Raw genomic sequence first — 18,797 nt, forward strand, 5'->3', positions numbered from 1 at the left:
AGCGATGATCAAAATAGAGGAAAATGCAAGCCCAAAGTTTTTTAAGGCAAGACCGGCACCTTATGCGATCCGCCCAGCCGTCGAAGCAGAGCTGGAAGGTTTGGAATGTTCAGGAGTACTGTCCAAAGTGGACTGGAGCGAGTGGGCTACATCCATCGTTCCTGTAATGAAGAGGTCATTGAGTAATACGCCTGGGGAACCAAAGAAGGTTCGCATCTGTGGGGACTTTAAGGTGATAGTGAACCCAATCCTTCACACTGTACAATATCCGCTTCCGCGGATTGAAGATGTTTTCGCCTCGCTATCTGGAGGGAAACGCTTCACTAAGATTGATCTGGCCCAGGCGTACCTGCAAATGGAGGTAGAAGAAGCCTCGAAACAGTACCTCACGATCAACACTCATAAAGGTCTCTACCAATACAACCAGCTGGTGTTCGGGGTAGCATCAGCTCCGGCTATTTGGCAAAGGGCAATGGAACAAGTCCTGCAAGGGATTCCAGGGACCCAGTGTTATTTGGACGACATCCTGGTCACGGGCGAAAATGACAGTGATCACCTCGCCAACCTGGAGCAGGTGCTCACTAGATTGAAGGAATATGGGCTCCGAGCTAATCGCCACAAATGCGAGTTTTTCCAGAAGCAGAACTCGTATTGTGGCCACGTTATTGATAAAGAGGGGTTACATAAGTCCCCTGAAAAGATTGAGGCAGTAGTCAAGGCTCCAGCACCGGAAAATGTGTCACAACTGAGGTCGTTCCTCGGGCTGGTGAACTACTACCATAAGTTCTTGCCGAATTTGTCTACCGTACTACACCCACTGAACACCCTACTGCAAACGGGGGTACCATGGAAGTGGAGTGACGAATGTAAATGAGCTTTCCAGAAGAGCAAAGCATTGATCACATCAAAAGAGGTGTTGGCTCATTTCAACCCAGCACTACCAATTCGGTTGGCGTGTGATGCATCACCCTATGGCATTGGAGCGGCGCTGTCGCACAAATTCCCGGACCGCTCGGAGAGGCCAGTAGCCTTTGCGTCTCGGTCACTAACCTCAGCCGAGCGTAACTACGCCCAGATTGACAGGGAGGCCCTCAGCCTAGTGTGGGGAGTGAAAAAGTTCAATCACTATCTGCACGGGCAGAAGTTCACCTTGCTGACTGACCACCAACCACTTGTCTCCATCTTTAATCCAAAGAAGGGCGTTCCGGTGATGACTGCGCAACGGCTACAAAGATGGTCCCTTTTTCTAGGGGCATACCAATATGAAAGCGAGTATAAGGGCACGAAACAGCATGGAAACGCTGATGGGCTATCACGCCTGCCACTGCCTACTGCGGAGGAAGCACCAGCATTGGATCCTGTCGAAATATTTCATTCGACTATAATTGAATGCTTGCCAGTAACTAACGCTGGTATAGAGAAGGAGACCCAAAATGACCCAACACTGTCTCGGGTATATGATTTAACGGTGAAGGGATGGCCAGCACATGGCGACTCACTGTTGCCAGCATTCTCATCCAGAAGAGAACAGCTGTCAGTATGCCAGGGGACCTTGATGTGTGGTAATTCCACCCAAGTTAAGGGAGAGAGTGCTCAATGAGCTTCACGACGGTCATCTGGGAGGGGTGAAAATGAAAAGCCTTGCTAGGGCTTATGTGTGGTGGCTGGGGATCGATCAGCAAATCGAGGACCTGACAAAGAGCTGCTCAGGATGCCAGAAGGTCCAAAATGCACCACCACATGCCCCTCTACACCCATGGGAGTGGCCCTCATCTCCATGGCAATGGGTGCATATTGATTTTGCTGGTCCATTCATGGACTCAATGTTTTTAATAGCCGTGGATGCGCACTCGAAATGGCCTGAGGTGATCAAAATGTCCTCCACCACCACGGAGAAAACTATTGCAGTCCTACGGACCATTTTTGCCAGGAACGGCTTGCCAGAGCAGATTTGCTCTGATAACGGACCACAGTTTGTGTCCGAAGTGTTTCGAAGATTTATGAAAAGGAATGGGGTACGACATTACACATCCACCCCGTATCATCCAGCCACAAATGGATTGGCTGAGAGGTTCGTACAAACCTTTAAAAAAGCAGTAAAGGCCATGTGCGATGACGACATTCCACTGCAGCATAAGGTGGACAATTTCCTGTTAGCCTACAGAAATGCGACACATGCAGTCACCAACCAGGCCCCGGCCATGATGTTCTTTAACCGAAGGTTGAGATCTCGTCTGGATTTGCTCAGACCAAATGTACGAAGAGATGTTGAGAGTAAGCAATTCCAGCACATCAATGAGAAGCCGACAAGGAGCTTCAATGTAGGGCAACCAGTCTTGGCCCGCGACTACCAAACAGAGAAATGGCAACCAGGAACGATATGCACATGACAGGGGCCACTAATGTACACGGTGGATGTTGGGGAGAACATTGTGAGACACCATGCTGACCAGATCCTAGAGTCACAGGAACGAGTCAACCCCATGTCTCGGCCATACGTACCTGGTGAGGAACCCGACGTACAGGTCGCATCTACCTCAGAAACAATAGCATTGGAAGCTGATGAATCAACTGACGACAGGGTGCTAGAATCGCCTCCGCACCAAGAGCGAGACACTCGGGAAAGGCGTTATCCAGAAAGAATCAGGAAGCCTCCCCAGAGACTGAATATATGAATGGACTATTTTCATATAACATTGTATATTAAAAATGTTAATTGTTAAATGAGTATTATGGTACTGTTAATCTAAAAGGGGAGGAATTGTAATGTATGTAATGTATATGTATACCTTAAGGGAGAGAACTACTTTTTACAGCTCCTGTATACTGTAGTACCGGCAGTGACCACACCTGTATATAAACCCTGAGTAGTGATCTGTACATTTAGTTCTAGAGTAACCCTCATTCAGTAAACACCTGTTGAATCATTCCTTGCAGTCTGATTATTGAAGGACACAACATTAAGATACACGGACATAACAGTATATGCTTCCAATCCAGTTAACAGCTTAAGTGAAGAGCTAGCACAACCATACGGCCAAATGACCACTGATGTAAGAAAACTACAAGGCACTTGGTCTGAGTATTAAACAAAGCTTTAATCAACTGTTTTTCAACATGGAGATCTAGTTGCGTCCTTCACTAGTTCCTGTTAAAGAATGTCCTAAGCAAGCTGGGCCCGTGCCCGAGTATTTATACTCTCCCTGGACAGCGCCACCCACAGGCTGCCCAGTATCATTTCATAAGTCATTTCCATATGAATGACAAGATTCATGTCCGCCTCCTTCTGTTCTGTGCCTTTAGGGGTACACTAAAAGAATTGTGTGTGTGTGTGTTTTTTGAGTTAAATACTGCCTCTGTTCTAAAGAAGTTCCCATGGAAGGGGCATGATGGGGGGGGCGGGAGCGGGGAGCAGAGGGAAGACTGGTAGGTAGAAGCCATCGATGAGTGGAAACAGCAACGAGAGTGGCCAAAGAATCACAGGAGAATGAGAACAGCCAGCAGCCATGGCAGAACACAAAGAGAGATGAGCAGCCATGAGACAGCCAGAGGGCCAGTCCAGTACACTATTGATTCTGAAAGGAAAAAAATGGACATTTGTATACAGTGTACGCACCTGTCTATGATGTTGACTTGAAGTACGGCAGTAGATCACAGACATCATCAACACTGCCTCAGTGACCCAGTGTACCTGACAGGAGGTCAAGAAGAAGGTGTGTGACTTAAATAGAAACCGGAAGATGAAGGTTGAATATTACTGGACACTAAGGGGGGAATAATTCGGTATCGCCCCGTTTGGAGCGCCGTTATCGGCCGTGCGCAAAGTTCAGCGCCTGGCGCTAATTATCGCCTCCAATGGCAAACTTGGCTTTTATCGCCCCTGGAGGTGATTGGAGCGCTAAATCAGGCGCTTCACACCTGTCTTAAGGCGCAAACGCCGAGGAGCGAGGCACTACCACAGAGTGCTGGCGAAGCAAGGAAGGGCAAACAAAAATGAACCTGCAAAGTGCTGCTCAGTACTCAAAATTCCTTCACACAGCGTTGAATCTCTCCAGAAGTCTCTCTCTCTCTCTCAGACTGCGTGGTGCAAAAATGTCACCGACAAAAAAAGGCAGGAAGCGGTCGCCTTTAAATAGCGCTCCCCTAGTCCCTTTCTGACAGCATAACGCTCCCCTCAACCTGTCGTTGCTAGCGGCAGGCGGTAAGGCAGGGGGTGCCACTCAATATCCGGTCCGGGGCGCTAACGGGGCGTTGCGCACTCAAATGACGTCACAATTTGCCGGCGCAGGAGATCGTGGCGGAAGTGTTCAGCGCCGCTGCAAAATGTCTAGTTAATTTCGCGAGCGGCACAAGCATCGCCGCGCCCAGGCGCTAGTTGCTTTGCGCCCCAATTGGCGCCCTCTTAAGGTGCTAACGGGCGGCGCAAGCAACTGAATTTTTCCCTCTAAGAGTACATATTTATGCATATGAGGAAAAGTTGATGTTGCGAAAGAGATCTATGCTGTATTGGCACAAAGCAATATTAACAAGATTTGAGCCAGTTAGGGTAATTGAATTGAAAAGAGCAGATTATACAAATTAAGTCACACTTTCCATGAGGGGTAAGAGAAGGTATTGCAAGAAAAGGCACATCACTGTGTCTCAATCTCCACCGCTCTTGTGTGTAAAGGAAAAATTCACACTTGATAAAAAGACACAGCATGGTAGATTTCCAGATCTGCAGGTCCTGATGCCATAATGAGCAAACAAACACAGATTTGTTCGAGAGGGAGAGTTTGGAAGGCATTGGGTGGGTCTCTGGAGATTGGAGAGGAGACCACTACTGGTGGTGAGTACCATAGTAATCGGATTCAGCTTCTGAAATCGGCACTACAAAGGGCCAGGACAGAGAGATGATTTTGAAACGGTAAATTTCAGAAGAATAAGGAAATGTTACTGAAAGGATATCGAAGTCAAGGAAAGTGGAACGCTTAAAATTATTATAAAAAAGTAAAATGCTGGAAAGCTGAAATAAAAACAAAGTGCTGGAAACACTCAGCAGGTCAGGCAGCATCTGTGGAGAAAGGAAAATAGGGTTAGCGTTTCAGGTGGATGACCTTTTGTCATTACCGGGCGACGTTACAGATGAGCGGCTTGTAAGGAACAAGAGAGTCAAGGAAAAGGGAGTGGAAAGAAAAAAAGTTCCATGATTAGGTGGAGGGTAGGGGTTGATTAGAGGACAATAATGGTGTGACTAAAGGAGGCAATAATGAGAGAAATTCCTATCTTTTATTTCTAATTTCTTTCATTACTACTCCTTTCGTTACACTATTACTACTTCCGGTGCTCTGTAACATCGTCCGTCAATGGCGAACATTCAGCGACCTGAAACGTTAACCAGATGCAACCTGACCTGCTGAGTGTTTGCAGCATTTCCTGGTTTTAATTAAAATGGTGTTGAGTATATATATGCTAAATATAAATATACACCCAGGAAATAGAAATATGAATTAAATAAATACCTCTAAGATGGATGAATGGAAAAAAAAGACATGCATTTTATGTGGCGATGATCTCAGGACATCCCAAAGCGCTATACAGCCAATGAAATACTTTTGAAGTGTAGTCACTGCTGTAAGGTAGGAAACACAGCAGCCAATTTGTGCACAGCAAGCTCCCACAAACTGCAATGTGATAATAACCAGATAATCTGTTCTAGTGATGTTGGTTGAGGGATAAATATTGGTCAGGACACTGGGGAGAACACCCTGCTCTTCTTCGAAATAGTGCCATGGGGTCTCTTATGTCCACCTGAGAGGGCAGATGGAGCCTTAGTTTAACGTCTCATCTGAAAGACGGCAGCACTTCCTCAGCACTGCACTGAAGAGTCAGTCTAGATTTTGTGTTCAAGTCTCTTGAGTGGAACGTGAAGCTACAACTTTCTGACTCACTTCCCGACTGTGAGGCGAGAGTGCTACCACTGTGCCACAGCAAACACCGTGCAAGTAAAATATGAATAAGACTATACAAAGTCCCCAAGGAGGAAAGTGTGTGGACATTTACTGAAACATGTTTACAAAAAGAGATTTGAGGTACAAAAAGAACACGTGATGAGGAAAGTGAAAAAACTTTAAAAATAAAACAAAATATTCTTCCGCAATGGTAAAAGAAAAGTTTGATAGGTTAGAACTTTAAAGATGAAAATTACACTGAAATGTAACACAATAAAATACCACAAATATTATTTTCTTGAAGTATTCACCGAAGAGGGTGACACTAATTTGTTATCTGAATTTCACTACACCCAATATTCAAGAGGAGTTTGTAGTCAGTATGGCAGAGGAGCTTAACACTTAAAGTGACTTAATTGCCAAGTTTCAGAATTGTTTGAACATCTTCCACAGAAAAGATTTGAAAAATGGTTACCTCTTAATTTTCTGAATCAAAGTGTACTCGTAGACATTTAAAAAGGGAGCACTTAGATCAAAGGTGTTAAATGGAAACTGTCTTCCCCATAAGCCAAATATGAAACAATTCATTAGCTAGTCTAGTTAATTGAAAAACATTTCACACTTTTTGTGTTGGAAATTCATTTGATTCATGTCTAGCTACATTAATGAAGCCAACATCAAAACTAGAGCCTCTTAAATTTGCTGACAACACTAAAAGTGGGAGAGCAATGAAACAGAGCATGCAGTAAACAATTTATAGAATTATAATTCAGATAAACTATGCAATTGGGCAGATAAGTGACAGTTGGAAAGTGCATTGTAAGTTTACAATGAGTGGGATTGAATTGACAGAGGGAGATTTAGGAAGGGACCTTGGAGTGATCGTTAACATCACTTTCAATATCTGAACACTGTGGTGGAACAATTAAAAACACAAATAGAATGTGGGGACATATAACTAGGACTTGGGTCTGGAGGTTACACCGAGATTGTAAAGTGCCATGATCAGACCACATTCAAGTATTATGTTCATCATGCTGCAAAACACATACAGGTATTGGAGAGCGGGCAGAGGAGAACAGCAAGAATGATGCAAAGTGTGAAGGAGAAAGCCAAGAGGAAAGATTAGAGAAGCTTAGCCTCTACAGTTTCAAAAAAAGAGATTAAGGGACTTCATTGTGTACAAAATCTTGAATCATATAGTAGGATAAACCCAAAATATTACTTTAACATAATCCAGGAAAGCACGGTCAAAGGACATGTGTTTAAATGAGTGTGAAATAGTTTTAAAATGGATATTAGGAAAAACTTTATTAAAGAAAGACACATGTTTGAAACAATATTGCCTGGCCGGATAACAAATGTCAAACAGGGAATCCAGATGAGACTCGATGCTCTAACCATAGAGTAAGAATATTGGAAAGATGAGGTTTGACGGACTTAATGACCTTATCTTGTTCTTAATGTTCTTGTGTTCCCTTCTATGATTTGCACGTGCTTATATACTCATAATCTACCAACTGCTCTCTTCCCAGAACAAGCAGAACCCTGTGGCCCACCAACTGCATTCAAAGAGCACTACACAACATCAACTGTCCCCTCCCTCATTTATCTCCAGGTATTCACACAGAACTGGGAGATGTAAATGAGGATGAGGAAACAAAGTGTGAGGTAATGACCACTGGTGATACAGGTGGAAGGCCAGGATGCTGTGTGCCCCTAGGGATACAGATCTTAGTGGGTTCGCTTTCAAATGAAGGTCGTTCGAACAGCAGCATCTCATTGAGACATTGGGGCTGAATTTGCAGTCGGCGGCTTCCTGTGGACAGATGCCTCCGACCAGCAAGAAAATCTACAAGCTTACCTGATGGTCCCGGAGATTCGCACACTTGCGCTCCTGGGCCTCTCCGGGTACCAGCGGGTAGAGGCCCACATATCCCAAGGGCGCAGGTGGTTCGCAAGCGCCCCTGGGATCACGTGGGCAAGCCCAACCAATCAAAGAAGGGGGATCCCCATTCATACGTATGGAGGATCCATTTGTACAGAACCTCCATAAGCATGAATGGGGATGACATTAAAAATATAACGTAACAAATAAATTTTTAAAAATTCCATATTTAAAATTAATTAAAATACAATATAAACATTTAAAACAAAAACGTATTTTTTTGAAAAATAAATTTCCATATTTTAAATGGTCTAAAAATAAACTTACCTTAGTGTACTTGTGTTTTAATGTTTAAATGAATGAGAATTGTTTTTTAATGTTTTTTAAAACTCTTACACTGGTAAAAGCAGGTGTAAAAATTTCACGGGCATTTGTTAGACAAAATAGCCCAACTCTCTGCCCGCGGGGGGCCCTTTTCCCGGGGCTGTGGACGATCTGTCAAGATGATTCTTGACAGATCGCAAGTTCCGGGTTTTAGCACATACGCTTCGCGCGCCTGAACCCGGCACTTGCGCGGCCCCTACGGGCGTGTACACACCTCGTACGCACCCGTAGGGGCCGCAAATTATGGCCCACGAATTGCTTCCTTGTACCTGGCATTGGTTATGGGTTAGCAAAACACTGCGGATGCTGGAAATCTGAAATAACAACAGAAAACGCTGGAAAAACTCAGCAGGCCAGGCAACGTCCGTGGAGAGAGAAACAGAGTTAACGTTTCAGGTCGAAGACCTTTCGTCAGACGAAAGGTCTTCGACCTGAAACGTTAACTCTGTTTCTCTCTCCACAGATGCTGTCCTGGCCTGCTGAGTTTTTCCAGCGTTTTCTGTTGTTATATTGGTAATGGGTTATTTGGAAGAGTCCAACATCCAGACAGCATTGCCATTTCCCTCACGGCTAATATGCCAGTTGTCTGGAGATGAACACATGGCAACAGCAGTGAAGCCCTCGGCACAGTAAGAACATCTCTCATGAATGCTCCCACAGCTGTTAATGGAGGCTTTGGAGTCACAACACAGTTAACAGTCATGACCGGCTTCAACTCGCTTGGAGAACATTTGTATGCAATCTTGATGGCGGGCGTCCTAAAAATGCTAGCCCATCATTTATATAATCACAGATCAATAGTTATTATGAGGAGATGCCTGCTGCCAATGGCATGTGTGGAGTAGTATTCATGTCAGCAGAATCTCGGTGCCATCACCTAATGCTGCACAAGTGCTATTAGCTGCCACTTCTGAAAGCAATGTACCCACAGTAACTACAGCACCAGAGACCTTGGGCACTAATCTAGGCCACAGAGTTAATCTGGCATTAAGTCCTCTGAATCTGCTGTAGATCTGCAGTTGGATATACAGTCATCCACCTGGATGCTGTCCAGGTCTTGCTGCATGCGGGCATGGAATACTTCATTATCTGAGGGATTGAGAATGGAACTGAACACTGCAATAATCAGTGAACATCTCCACTTCTGACCTTATGATGGAGGGTAGGTCATTGATCCTGCAGCGATGTCCTGGGGCTGTGATCTTTGGCCTCCAACAACCACAACTGTCTTCCTTTGTGCTCGGTATGACTCCAGCCAGTGGAGAGTTTTCCCCTGATCCCCATTGGCTTCATGTTACTAGGGCTCTTTGGTGCCACACTCTGCAAAATGTTGCCTCGATGTCGAGGGCAGTCACTCTGACTTCACCTGTAGAATTCAGCTCTTTTGTTCATGTTTGGACTAAGGCTGTAATGAGGGCTGGATTTCCTGCAGTTAAACATTGGGAAGACTGAAGCAATTGTCTTCATCTCTCATCACGAACGCTGTACCCGCTCCACCGATTCCATCTCCCTCTCCAGTCACTGTCTTGGGTTGATCAAGGCTGTTCACAACCTCAGCATCCTATTTAAACACTTTGCTGAGCTTCTGACCCCATAAACCTCTCCATCACAAAGACCGTCTACTTACAGCTCCATAACATCGCCCGTCTCCGCCCCTGCCTCAGCTCGTCTGCTGTTGAAATCCCCATCCATGTTTTTGTCACCTTCAGCCTCGACTATTTCCAGGTGGGCGTTCTTTGCAGGAAAAGGGGAGAGGAAGAGGAGGGGGAGGAAAATGGGGGTAAGAGAGGGAGGGGGAGGAAGCGGAGGGGGGATGAAGGGGCGAGGAGGAAAAGAGGGGGTGGAAGGTGAGGAAAGGGGGAGGAAAAGGAGGGGGAGGAAAAGAGGGAAAAGAGGGGGGAAGGGAGGAGGGGAGGAAAAGAGGGGGAGGAAGGGGAGGGGGAGGGGAAGAGAGGAGGAGAAGGAGGGGGAAGAGGGTGGAGGGGAGGAAAAGGGAGAGGAAATGGAGGGAGGGGGGAAAGGGGGTGGAAATGGAGGGGAGGAATAGAGGTGGGGCAAGAGGGGAGGGGAAGGGAGGAGGGGGAAAGAGGGGAGAGGGGGAGTTAACGGGGAGGGGTGGAGGGGAGGGGGAGCGAAAGAGGGGGGAGGGGGAAATGAGAAGTGCTGAGGTGAGGAGGGTTTGTTCTGTTCACCAAGCCGATGCTCGGTGGGTGTGAGTGGGGCAGGCGGTTTTCAGCTGGGGTGTGGGCTCTAATCAATAAAACAATAGTCGCTGTGGGAGAGGGGTATTCCCCAGCCCGGGGTGGGTTCCATTCACATATTGATGCTCAGTGGAGTGGCGGGGGAGCAGGTTGGTTTGCTCCTAACACAGAGGTACTGTTCAGTGGGAGGGGAGGAATCACTACAGTACTGCCCATTGCAGGGAGTGCTGTGTGGGTTACAGCTTCCTTCCACGTATTTGTTATCATTTGGGAGGAGGGTGGCAAATGTGAGGGGGGGCGGGGGAAGCACACTATCTCACCTCAGTGAGGGGGGGGAATGGTGGTCAGTGCTGGGGGGAGGATTGCTCTCTCTCTGCTCAGTGTGTGCGGGGAGGGAGAAGGAATCCAATAGGGGGATTAGGCCCCAATTCAATCTTTTTACAAATGTAAGAAGCCACACACCAGGTTATAGTCCAGCAGCTTTATTTGAAATCACAAGCTTTCGGAGCACTGCTCCTTCGTCAGGTGAAGTAGAGAAATGCATAAAGACACAGCTTATATAGTCAGAGAATAATGTCAGATGTTTACAGGTAATCTTTCTAACTGCCGTTTATCACACCTCGGCAGAGAGATAATCACAGCAATCAAAGGTGTAAATGGTGTCCAAACAGGGTTCGGAGGGGTGGCTCGTGTGCTCATAGGCCGAGGGTTTCTGTTCCTATGCCGGAATTTATGTTCAGTTCGGGGGGGTGTGGGGGGAGGGTTGAGATTCAGTGTGGGTTTGTGGGTTTCTGGTTTTAATCTGTAATTTCTGTTTAGTGCAACAAGGAGTGTGTTTTCCATTTCAGTTCCTATTCGGATATTTCTCTCAGTAGCTGGTGTGGGGAGGTAGTTGAATGTAGGTTCATTGTCCTGATATTTCTGCTTATTTTGCAGCGGGGGCTACAAGCTCAGTGCTAGCCTATACTGACTAAGAGAGAGCCTATACTAATACTTTTTACCCTTATGTGGAGGACACAAGTTTGTTTTGCTCTTGGGACACTGAGGGGAGCGTCGAGAGGATGTTACGGGTCCTGTATCGGAGATTCATTTCCCTATGGCGCAGGAGAGGGAGAGGAAGTCTTACGATGTCAGTTCTTTATCGTGAATGAAGGAGTACCACGCCACCCATCCCAGCGAGGGTTGCCAACCCATCAGGATTGACCTGGAGCCTCCAGGAATTGAATATTAATCTCCTGGACGCTGCTGTAAGCCCAAGAGAAAAGTCACAGGGGCATGAAAAAAGTGTTTTTTTCATTTTCGTTCATTATATTTTTTTTATTGGAGATGGCGGAAAAAAGGCTGTTTGGCGGGGCAATTGGAGTCAGGAAGTCAGTTGGCATCCCTAATTCCATCATGATGCAATTACTTACGGTTCATGTTTGCTGTGTGCCATTCCTATTTCTTTTCTCTACGGCACTCATGTGCTGGGCTCCACCATCATTGAGGATGGGGATGTTCATGGAGTCTCCTCCTCCCATCAGTTGTTTAATGGTTCACCATCATTCACGACTGGATGTGGCAGGACTGCAGAGCTTTAATCTGATCTGTTGGTTGTGGGATCACTTAGCTCTGTCTCTAGCATGCTGCTTCTGCTGTTTAGCATGCATGTAGTCCTGTGTTGCAGCTTTCCCAGGTTGGCACCTCATTTTTAGGTACGCCTGGTGCTGCTCCTGACATGCGCTTCTACACTCTTTATTGAACCAGGGTTGGTCCACTGGCTTGATGGCAATGGTAGAGTGAGGGATATGCCGGGCCATGAGGTTACAGATTGTGGTGGAATACAATTCTGCTGCTGCTGATGGCCCACAGCGCCTCATTGATGCCCAGTTTTGAGCTGCTAGATCTGCTCTGAATCTATCCCATTTAGCACGGTGGTAGTGCCACACAACACGATGTAGGGTGTCCTCAGTATGAAGACGGGACTTCCTCTCCACAATGACTGTGCGGTGGTCACTGCTACCAATGCTGTCATGGACAGATGCATCTGCGAAAGGTAGATTGGTGAGGATGAGGTCAAGTAGGTTTTTCCCTCATGTTGGTTCTCTCACCACCTGTCGCAGGTCCAGACCGGCAGCTATGTCCTTCAGGACTCGACCAACTCAGTCATTAGTGGTGCTACCAAGCCACTCTTGGTGATGGACATTGAAGTCCCCCACCCAGATTATATTCTGTGCCCTTCCTACTCTCAGTGCTTCTTCCAAGTGATATTCAACATGGAGAAGTACTGATTCATCAGCTGAGGGAGGGCAGTAGGTGGTAATCAGCAGGAGGTTTCCTTGCCCATGTTTGACCTGATGCCATGAGACTTCATGGGGTCCGGAGTCAATGTTGAGGACTCCCAGGGCCACTCCCTCCTGACTGTATACCCTGTGCTGCCACCTCTGGTGGGTCTGTCCTGCTGAAGGGACAGGACATACCCAGGGATGGTGATGGAGGAGTTTGGGACATTGGCTGAAAGGTATGATTCTGTGAGTATGACTATGTCAGGCTGTTGCTTGACTAGTCTGTGGGACAGCTCTCCCAATTTTGGCACAAGTCCCCAGATGTTGGTGAGGAGGACTTTGCAGCGTTGACTGGGCTGGATGTGCCATTGTCGTGTCCGAAGCTGGGGCCGAAGTCGATGCCGGGTGGTCCATCCGGTTTTATTATTATTCTTTCTTCTCCAGCTTGTTAGAACTGTGTGGCTTGCTAAGCCATTTCAGAGGGCAGTTAAGAGTCAACCACATTGCTGTGGGTCTGGAATCACATATAGGCCAGACCAGGTAAGGACGGCAGATTTCCTTCCCTAAAGGACATTAGTGAACCACCTTATGACTACCAGCCACTCAATCACTTGACTACAAGTGATGGCCATCAGGCAGGTCATAGAGTCATAGAGTCATAACGGCACAGGAGGAGGCCATTCAGCCCATCGAGTCCATGGCGGCTCTCTGTAGAGCAATCCAGTCAGTCCCATTCCCCCGCTCTATCCCCGTAGCCCTGCAAGTTTATTTCCCTCAAGTGCCTATCCAGTCTCCCCTTGAAAACATTGAGTGTCTCCGCTTCCACCACTTCCATCGGCAGCGAGTTCCTGGTCCTCATGGCTTGCTACATCAAAAAGTTTTACCTCAGATCCCCTCTGTATCTCTTGCCCGAAACCTTAAACCATCAACTAGTGGGAACAGCCTTTCTCTGTCTAGCCTATCCAAACCCATCATAATCTTGTACACCTCTATCAAATCACCCCTCAACCTACTTTGCTCTAATGAAAACAATCCAGCTTCTCCAATTTGTCCTTGTAGCTAAGATCCCCCATCCGCGGAACCATTTTGGTAAGTCTCCTCTGCAACCTCTCAAGTGCCTTCACATCTTTCCTAAAGTGTGGTGACCTGAACTAGATGCAATACTCCAGTTGTGGCCTAACCAGCACTTTATAAAGGTTCAGCATAACTTCCCTGCTTTTGTACTCAATACCTCTATTTATGAAGCCCAAGATCCCATATGCTTTGCTAACCACTCTCACTATGTCCTGCCACCTTCAGGGACCTATGCACATTAACTCCCAGGTCCCTCTGTCCCTGCACACTCTTTAAAACTGTGCCATTAAGTGTATATTGCCTCTTTCTGTTCCTTCTGCCAAAATGCAACACCTCACACTTCTCCGTGTTAAATTCCATCTGCCACTTGTCTGCCCATTCTGCTAGCCTTTCTATGTCCTGTTGCAGTCCATTGGTATCAAGTAAGGAGTGTGATGGAATACTCTCCACTTGCCTGGATGAGTGCAGCTCCAACAACACTCAAGAAGCTCGACACCATCCAGAACAAAGCAACCCGCTTGATTGGCACCCCATCCACCACCTTAAACATTCACTCCCTCCACCACCGGCGTACCGTGGCTGCAGTGTGTACCATCTACAAGATGCACTGTAGCAACTCACCAAGGTTTCTTCGGCAGCACCTCCCATGTCCATGACCTCTTCCACCTAGAATGACAAGGGCAGCAGGCGCATGGGAACACCATCACCTCCAAGTTCCCCTCCAAGTCACACACCATCCTGACTTAGAAGTATATCGCCGATCCTTCATAGTCGCTGGGTCAAAATCCTGGCACTCCCTCCCTTACAGCACTGTGGGAGTACCTTCACCACACGGACTGCAGCGGTTCAAGAAGGCAGCTCACCACTACCTTCTCAAGAGCAACTAGGGATGGGCAATAAATGCTAGGCCTTGCCAGCGACGCCCACATCCCATAAACTAATTTAAAAAAAATCTTCACTGTTTGTCACACCCCCAAGTTTGGCGTCATTGGCAAATTTAGAAATTCTACTCTGTATTCCGATATCCAGGTCATTTATATTTATCAAAAAAAGCAGTGGCCCCAGCAATGACCCTTGGGGAACACCACTGTCTACCATCCTCCAGTCTGAAAAACAGCCATTAACCACAACTCGCGGGTGGTCTGTTTGGTCATCCATTACTGCACGAGTGTCTGCTGGAGACAAACCTTCATCTTCTTTGCAATTTGTACAGCTCGGTGTCTTGTTTTGTGTTTCTGATTTGTAGTTGTACCTGAAATAAACTTACCTTTACTCACCTATGTCAATATATTTGCCATTCTCCAAGTGAAGAATTGCTGCAGTGATACCCAATGGTTAAAGTTGGAATCACAATAACATTTCATAGAAATGTCCTAAGATAAGCTGATTGATGAAGATGCAATGTTAGGTGGGATGCTACTTAAGGTAACAAACTTACATAGTGTTACTCTGACAGCACTACCTACAGGCGCAATGCTTTAGAACATTGCAACCATATCATTTTTTTAAATAGATAATACATAGATAGCTGTGTATATATCGAAGTGTGAATTTTTCCTCTTAAAAAATGAGTACAGATAGCAAGACTCATTCTTTAGTAGTTGTCAATTACAAGACGTGCTGTATATTTTACCAGAAGAAGCATCCCATATAACAGCATAATTGTTCTAAAACACTATCAAAATACATTTAAGGAACTATTAAATGCAAGATGCATTTACTTAGAATGCCAGGTTTGTTTTTCCAGTCATAGTTAAAATAACAAATGCATAAAAATACAATCTAACAAATATGTATAAAACATTGGCCCGGATTTTGCGCTCTCGATGATGGTGTACGTACGCACTGTCGTTAGCCATCAGAAAGGCCCCGCAAGTTCCGGGTTTCCGCAATCGGAACTTGCGATCTGTCAAGGTTCGCCTTGTCAGATCTACTGCACCGACTCAAAAATCACTTTCGCTGGCACAGCGTTAGGCTATTTGCCCAACTACTGCCCAACAAATGCCCACAAAACACTTAAAACATTTAAAATTTGTTTATGTAAATTTTGGCCCGGATTAAAATGTTTAAAAATAAAACATTTTCAAAAAATTAAATTTTTATTGTATGCGCTTTATTGAAGGGACTTTTAATTTAATTTGAAAATGGGAACATTTATTTTTATTCCAGTTGTATAAATTATTTCATTATTTGGGGATTCCTCATATGCTTACGGGGATTCCGTTCATAAATGAGATCCCCATTAGCATATTAGGAATCCTCCTTTCTGATAGGAGGACCTGGCCCGCGAGATCCCAGGTACGCTTCCGAACCGCCTGCATCCCTGGGATCCGCGGGCCTTTACGCAGACGTACACCAGCAGGCCCAGGACCTCGAAGTCTCCGAAGCCCGGGAGCCTGAAGGTAGGTGGGGATTTTTTAACAGTTCGGGGGGAGGGGTACTCCGGAGGTAGGCCTCCGACCACAAATTCCGGGCCAATGTATTTTGCAAAAAAAAACTGTTAAATGTAAATGTTTTTCTAGTCTCGACCAAAGTGCGAAAGCCAATGTTGAGCTATTTGTCTCTTTTCTTTTTAGGAGGTATATTTGAAACTACTGAAAATGAGCCTATTAGTATTGAAGAGATGGCCTTCAAGTTTGCAATCACCAGTATAAACAGAAATAGGACATTAATGCCTAATACCACACTCACATACGACATACAGAGAATTAATCTTTACGATAGCTTCGAAGCTTCCAAGCGGGGTGAGTACTGTACATTCCAAGTTAATAGTTTCTGAAATTATATCTTTGAAGAAGCTTTACTTTCAATTCGAAAGGATATGTGTCAGGTTTATAATGTAACTGAGCTGTTTCTTTAAAACCCACTAGCTTGTGACCAGCTTACCCTTGGAGTAGCAGCTGTATTTGGACCTTCCCACAGCTCCTCAATAAGTGCGGTTCAGTCTATCTCTAATGCAATGGAAGTTCCACACATCCAGACCCGCTGGAAACATCCCATAGTAGATCAGAAGGACTCATTCTACATTAATCTCTATCCAGAATATACGTCAATCAGTAGAGCCATCCTGGACCTGGTGCAGTACTACAAATGGAAGACAATCACTGTCGTTTATGAAGATAGTACAGGTGTGTGTAACTAAATATCTAAACCCTGTTGTATATTTAACTTGTTTCAACCTACTAAATTTCAATCTTGCTTAAAGCTTCTGCACTTTATAAGGCTAAGCCACACCTCCAATCCGTTGAGCTGGAATATAGCAGAATTCTGCTGATGTGCACGTAACCTGTTATTGTATAAATACTTTATACTCTACTGAGTTTGTAGTTCTGATTCGATTTATCTGGTGCAGTAAAGCCAGAGTTGTTGGTGTGTCAATCAACTGCAGCAATGTGTATTTGTTCTGAACTGACAAAATGCCTTTGAGAAATGTTGCATTATTGATATACATTTAATTTAATTAGAAAACTGAGAGCCTGATGGTATAATTGTATTTCTTGTAACAAAGCTAAATTAAACTGTAAATTGAAGAAAGGTTTACTTTACTAATAACGATTATGAGTTGAAGTCTGATTAAGGATTAAGTGATATGCTATGAAGCTCACATGCTTTTCTTTTCCAATTACCATTATGTCTATTGAAGCTGTTGTTGAGCTTCATGTAACTGGGTGTAACTAGAGTTATTGCCTTTGTTCTGCTGTGATTTTCACACCAAATGTAGGCCCAGAGTGGGATAAATTCCACAGAAAATTAGTAGCAGCAGGGTATCATCCTGATGTTGCGATTTCATCTCCAACAGGACTTCCTTGGTAAGTAGTTTGGTAATGGAATAGCAACATGTTATGAGAGTCATTATCTAATGTTTTTCACTTAAGTCAGCCAGGTAAGTATAACGGAGGCATAAATAAGCTTAAATCTCTATTAAGAACATAAGAAGTAAGAGCAGGAGTAAGCCATACAGCCCTTTGAGCCTGCTCCGCCATTCAATAAGATCATGGCTGATCATCAACTTCAACTCCACTTTCCCGCCCGATCCCCATATCCCTTGATTCCCCTAGAGTCCAAAAATCTATCGATTTCAGCCTTGAATATACTCAATGACTCAGCATTCACAGCCCTCTGGGTAGAGAATTCCAAACATTCACAACCCTCTGAGTGAAGCAATTCCTCCTCATCTCAGTCTTAAATGGCCGACCCCTTATCCTGAGACTATGCCCCCCCCCCAGTTCTAGACACTCCAGCCAGGGGAAACAACCTCTCAGCATCTACCCTGTCAATCCCCTTCAGAATCTTGTATGTTTCAATGAGATCACCTCTCATTCTTCTAAACTCCAGAGAGTATAGGCCCATTCTACACAATCTCTCCTCATAGGACAGCCCTCTCATCCCAGGAATCAATCTAGTGAACCTTCCTTGCACCGCCTCCAAGGCAAGTATATCCTTCCTCAGATAAGGAGACCAGAACTGTGCACAGTACTCCAGGTGTGGTCTCACCAAGGCCCTGTACAATTGTAGCAAGACTTCCTTACTCTTATACTCCAACCCCCTTGCAATAAAGGCCAACATGCCATTTGCCTTCCTTATTGCTTGCTGTACCTGCATGCTAGCTTTCTGTGTTTTTTGCACGAGGACACCCAAATCTCTCTGAACACCAACATTTGAAAGTTTCTCAGCATTTAAAAAATATTCAGTTTTTCTATTCTTCCTACCAAAGTGAATAACCTCACATTTCTCTACATTATACTCCATCTGCCACCTTACTGCCCACTCACTCAGTCTATCGATATCCCTTTGCAGACTCTGTGTTCTCCTCACAGCTTACTGTCCCACCAATCTTTGTATCATCAGCAAACTTGGATACATTACACTCAGTCCCTTCATCTAGGTCATTAATATAGATTGTAAATAGCTGAGGCCCCAACACTGATCCTTGCGGCACCCCACTAGTTACAGCCTGCCAACCTGAAAAAGATCTGTTTATCCCTACTCTCTGTTTTCTGTCCGTTAACCAATCCTCTATCCATGCTACTATATTACCCCCAACCCCATGAGCCCT

At 45.4% G+C, this 18,797-nt stretch overlaps 1 protein-coding gene across 2 annotated transcripts in view; it reads left to right on the plus strand.

The window, feature by feature from the left end:
- Positions 1 to 18,797, plus strand: part of grik1a (glutamate receptor, ionotropic, kainate 1a) — a 434,840-nt gene that overhangs the window by 240,770 nt on the left and 175,273 nt on the right. For both annotated transcript variants that reach the window (XM_086006203.1, XM_086006202.1), the window contains exons 2-3: positions 16,318 to 16,485; positions 16,612 to 16,869. In XM_086006203.1, coding sequence (XP_085862329.1) covers positions 16,318 to 16,485; positions 16,612 to 16,869 — 426 coding nt within the window. The remainder of the gene's footprint in view (positions 1 to 16,317; positions 16,486 to 16,611; positions 16,870 to 18,797) is intronic.

The sequence above is a fragment of the Somniosus microcephalus genome, chromosome 14, assembly GCF_052327205.1.
Source record: "Somniosus microcephalus isolate GS21.2 chromosome 14, FLI_Smic_1.0, whole genome shotgun sequence".
Classification (NCBI taxonomy): Eukaryota; Metazoa; Chordata; class Chondrichthyes; order Squaliformes; family Somniosidae; genus Somniosus; species Somniosus microcephalus.